This window comes from Olea europaea, chromosome 19 (assembly GCF_002742605.1).
Source record: "Olea europaea var. sylvestris chromosome 19, O_europaea_v1, whole genome shotgun sequence".
In the NCBI taxonomy this organism is placed as follows: domain Eukaryota; kingdom Viridiplantae; phylum Streptophyta; class Magnoliopsida; order Lamiales; family Oleaceae; genus Olea; species Olea europaea.
The window spans coordinates 3,454,076-3,459,697 of NC_036255.1; the positions used below are offsets into that span (position 1 = coordinate 3,454,076).

Sequence of the window (5,622 nt, forward strand, 5' to 3'; positions counted from 1 at the left end):
AAAAAAAAAAAAAAACATCTTCATTCAATGCATGTCACTCAACATAAATATTCACAACAAAAAGTACTATTGCACTCAATCAAATACAAAATCAAACCTAATCATTGCCAAAAAAAAAAAACACTTAAACTGAATCTCTATTTAGACAATATTAACATGTACTAAACATGTTTAACAAGTTATAAACTCATAATTATACTTAATACTCTATCAACGCCCTGCATTCTTACATTATCATTTCGACATAAGATTCCACTACTTGAAGATTATAGTTTTGGTAGCCAGATTTTGTGAAACTTTTTTCTGCCTGAGTTGTCTTTATAGATTACTAAAAATGTGAATTAAAACTCAATCCAAAATCAACACTTAATTTTAATTATGCATTTCGTGAAATCCACAATTTTTCAACAACACAATTCATCAACTTCTATAAAAAAAAATTTTTTTAATTTAATTTTTTATCTAAACAAAGTGCGGCTTAAAATGAACTATGCGATTTGACTATTTTGAAAATGTACTTTTATTATTTTATTAATCATGTTATAGGTACGGATTTTTTTGACAGCAATTGTTGACTGAAAACATTGGGCACCGCATCATCGAAAGATGTAGTGATGGCAAAAAAATTCGTCCCGCCCCGAATGGGCTGCCGGGGCAGGGCACCCCGAACCCGCCACGTGAAGGAGGGAAAAAAAGAAAAAAAGATTAAAAATAATTTTATTTCTAGACAATCCACTCGTTACAAATTCATTTTGAATTTGTATTTTATTTTCTAATAATGATATAACTCGAAATTTTGAAAATGTAAAAAAAAAATAATATATATATATAACAAAATAAAAAATAAACGGGGCAACAAAAGGGCAAAAAGTTGTCCCGTCCCGCCCGTCTAAGGAGGGCCGGGGGCAAGATTTGGGCGAGATGCCACCCCGTCCCAAACCGCACTGTTACCATCCCTAGAAAGATGGGAAAGCATAAAAAAAGGGGCCAATCAAATTTAACCACGTCAGCGTCGGTTTTCATTGTGTTAAAATTTTCTGGTACTCTTTATTATTATTTTATATTGGTCAAGACTAGAGGCTGTGAGGATTTGTTGGTGGCACCTGACACTTGTAAGTCTAATTCATGATCCTCTGAAGAATCTACAGTTCACCTGATCCCCTCTAAACAAACTCCTGTCATAACATAAAACATTGAGAAATGATGTCTCAAAATATCTTCTTCTTATTCATCAATTTTCTCACAGGATCGTTTTGTGGGGATCCAACGTAGCCGAAACTTCTATCATGGACGACGGGGAGTCACCTCCGGCCGTTAATTTCGGACAACGCCGGGAACTTCCCGGAAACCTGACAGATGATTTCTGTGAAATTGATATCCCACTCCATTCTGCCGGCGCCTGGGACATTGATGGAGCCAGAAGCTTTCTACATTATGTATTGCCCCGCCTTCAGCTGCAACTAGCAGTCATTTTTCTGCTCACTCAATCCCTTCATCTCTTGCTCAGGCGTTTTCATATGCCACGCATTTTCTCTGAGCTGCTGGTATTTCCAGAATTCGATTTTTGTTTTGCCTTTTTCCCCCCCTTTCATTAAGGTTTTGTTTACTTTGTGAAAGCCATTCAAATGCATAATTTTATACGGCGATGAGTAAAGGGTCTAATGGAGTATGATGAGATTCTAAATTCTTGATGTAATTTGTTGATTTTTTCTCTTTGCAAGATTCTATGTATTGTCCTATTGTTGTTTTTCCTTGTTTTTCTGTGCGAAGACGTATTTCATTACATGTATATATTGATTGAATTCGAGGTTCTGAAGTATGTCAATAATAAAGTCAGATGCATGATCCTTGATGTTTTTCCTTTTTCTTTTTCGGGGTTATCTGCAAAATTTTATTAAAGTACCTACAAATATTGAGAAATGTCATAAGAGATGCAAATTCATGATCAAAGATTCCCATTTCTTTGTGTTTAAATTTTTTACTTTCGGTTTATCTCGTCTTGGATGAAGATTATTCGATAGCATGTGTGTATGTAATGAGCGCGAGGTTCTGCTGGATATCCACAAGAGAGGCAAATGCATGAAAGATTGAAATATCTGAATAGAAAGATTTTTATTTATTTTTATTATTATTATTTTTTTGCTGTATTCATTTGTGTTGAAATTACTTTGAAATTAAAATTTGGTATTCTTTCAATTCTAAAGAAAGAACGCTCCAATTTTCTCTCTCTCTCTCTCTAGACATGGAAAACAGAAGCTATGATTATAAAACATCTAAAGCAGGAACAACAGAATAAATAATGAAATTGAATCAAAACTTCTTTCTGTGTGTAAATTTGCTAAACTTTGAGTTTTATCTTTTGTTTTTCAACCAGGCTGGTATAATTCTGGGACCAACTGTTCTGGGACAGATCCCAAACTTTCGAAAGACACTCTTTCCACAAGAAGGAGACGTATACATCGACTTATTGGGCAAAATTGGCTTCATTTTCTTTATATTTCTCAGTGGAGTGAAAATGGATCCGAAAACAGTAATGAGAACAGGTGCCAAGGCATGGACAATAGGAGTTGTTGCTGCCGCCTTCCCAGTTTCTATTGGCTTAGGATTTGCTGCGATAGCTGAAAAAGTTATACACCGATACCGATGGCCAACTTGCAGGAGTATTGTTGGGATACAGAATTTATTTGCATTTCCTGTGATTGCTTCCATGCTTGTTGACCTGAAAATCATGAATTCTGAGCTTGGCCGCCTTGCATTGGCATCAGGACTGATCAGTGATTTCTTTAGCGGTCTCGCGCTAAGTTCATTATCCCTTTACATAATTGGGAAGTACTCTTTTGCAAAAGCACTGGGAGCACAAACTGTTTTCTTAACCATCGGTTTAGTTTTACTTATCATTTTCATCGGTCAGCCAGTATCACAATGGATCATTCGAAAGACTCCAGAAGGAAAGCCAGTGACTAGAGTTCATATCATTCTGATGTCACTAGTGGTTCTAGTAGTGGTTCTACTGACTGATAATGTGGGACTTCACTATCAATATGGCCCTTTCTTGTTAGGCTTGGTCGTCCCAGATGGCCCGCCTTTGGGATCGACATTGGTGGACAGGTTGGAGACTCTAATATCAGGATTGTTCACACCACTTATGATTACTTACTGCGGGATGAAAGTAAACCTTGTTGAGATTTATGATCTAAACTTCACGGCATGGATATGGTGCATCGTCGCCTTATTTTTAGGATTGAAGTTACTTGCGATTTTTGGTCCAGCAATGATGTGCAAAGTACCTGTTAAAGATGCTGCAGCTCTTGCCATCATTATGAGCACACAAGGAGTTGTTCAGATGTCATTTTACTACAGCAATTTCGTTAATCAAACATTTGATGGAGAAACATTTTCCATGTTGAATACAATAGTACTTATACAAGCTGCAGCTTCGCATTTAATCGTGAAGTTGTTATATGATGATTCAAGAATGTACACAGGCTATCAGAAAAGAGACATTCAGCACACACCACCGAATTCTGAGCTGAGAGTGGTTTCGTGTGCACATCGAATTGATGATGTATTAGCTGTTAGGAAAGTCTTCGAAGCTTCTTTTCCGACCAAAGAAAGTCCACTCTCAATTTACGCTCTGCACCTGGTCGAGCTTGTAGGCCGAGCCTCTCCCTTATTGATTGATCACCAATTAGGCCAAAAGTCTTCAAATGTCACGCGTACACAAAAAATGATTGAAGTTCTTTACGCGTACGAACAAGAATACATGGGATTGGTCAGCGTGCAGCAGTTTACTTCAATATCTCTAACCAAGTTCATGCACTGTGACATCTGTACACTTGCCTTCGACAAATCGGCATCCTTGATTATACTTCCATTTCACAAGAAATGGAATCACCAAGGAAAATTGATGTTAGACAGCAGTGTCTTGAGATTAATTAACACTAGTGTATTGGAAAATGCTCCTTGTTCAGTTAGTATTCTTGTCGACCGCCACAAAATACGTCGGATGTCTCCTCTTTCATCCGTTTACAGCGTGGGATTAGCTTTCTTTGGAGGAACTGATGACCGTGAAGCGTTGGCTTATGCTAGGCGAATGACAAAATCACCGGATGTACATCTGACAGTGGTTCGATTCGTTCCATGGGACCTTTATGCAGGTATCAGCCAATGGGACGCAGTGCTCGATGCAGAAATATTGAAAGATATGAGAATGCAAGGTGCACACCAGGATAACATCATTTACAAAGAGGAAAGGGTGAGAGACGGGGCTGAAACTGCGCTTCTGATTCGTGCTATGGAAGAAAGTTTTGATCTAATCATTGTCGGACGACGCCATAGTGATAATATGCCTCAACTGTTAGGCCTTGGTGAATGGAATGATTTGCCAGAACTGGGTCCGGTCGGAGACATGCTTGCTGCTTCTGATATCAATAAACCTGTTTCTGTGCTGGTGGTGCAACATCAAATTGTGAAGAAGAAATGAGATGGTCACATGGTAATTTGTAATCTGCAACAAAGTTGTGTACACTAAGGGATGACATCTGGTGGAATATGTGCAGAATTAAAATCCGGTCAAATAAGCGAACAAAGTTTTGATTGTGTACTCAACATCTTGTAGTAATAAGATATTTAACAATGAGATTATAATATCTTCATTTAATCGCTTTTGTCTTTTGATTCGACTGAAAATATAAGATAATATGCAGAACATTTTTTTTTTTTTTTTCTCATTGATGTTTCATACTTATTTTCTATATGTGAGATTTCCTTCAATTCTGTTAACAATTGATATTTGCACCACCGAGCACAGCTACATCATTAGAATATAATGTACAAGATCTACTCAACATTTATGAATACAATAGTTGCAAAATGATGAATCAGAGATGATAAACTAGCTGCAAAAATTCAATTTCTCACCCACACCATTGGGAGATATACATTCTTCATGTATTGTCTAGACCAGAACAATCAAAAGAAAGGCGAGTGACATAATAAATTCCACTATTTACAGGGTCTTACCAGAAGTAGGAAATTGAACCAAATTACGTAGAGACGGAAGGATTTCAGAAGTTTCTTCAAGTTGAATGCTCAATTTCTTTAACTCGAATGACTTATTCCGATAAGCGACAAAGACACAAGTTGAAATGCTATAATAAAGTATAAACATGCTACCATGGAACTGCATTCAGAAGGAAAGCACAACAGAGAAAGTTTCGATATGTTTGCTAGACAATGCCTAGAGCGAATTGGCTTCTCATATCTAGCAATAAGTTTGTCTTTTAAACATGTATTTTGTATAATTCAAAAATATTACTTTTATAATTCACAGTAGAGCAAAATATCCCGGAACTTGCTTTTGAGAGTGTTAAGCAACAGCTGTTGAAGGAGATCAATGAGGTGAGGAGGTCCATCAGAGCATATACAGACTCTTACAACTGAAGCAGAAGAAAATTTTATCGATAGTCATTTGCTATCTCGAACCACCAGATGTAATTTGAAGTACATAGCCACTCTTGAGTGATCCATTTTTTCAAGGAAAAAAATAGGAAGTAATCTCTTTATAAGAGATTAAACACAATTAAAATAAATAAATAAATTCTCTTTATTTCCTGATCAAAA

At 36.7% G+C, this 5,622-nt stretch overlaps 1 protein-coding gene across 1 annotated transcript; it reads left to right on the forward strand.

The window, feature by feature from the left end:
* Positions 1–1,098: 1,098 nt before the first annotated feature.
* Positions 1,099–4,718, forward strand: LOC111368528 (cation/H(+) antiporter 15-like). Its single transcript, XM_022989809.1, has 2 exons — positions 1,099–1,544; positions 2,375–4,718. The coding sequence occupies exons 1-2, from the start codon at positions 1,287–1,289 to the stop codon at positions 4,481–4,483; spliced, it is 2,367 nt and encodes a 788-aa protein (XP_022845577.1). The 5' UTR covers positions 1,099–1,286; the 3' UTR covers positions 4,484–4,718.
* Positions 4,719–5,622: the final 904 nt, after the last annotated feature.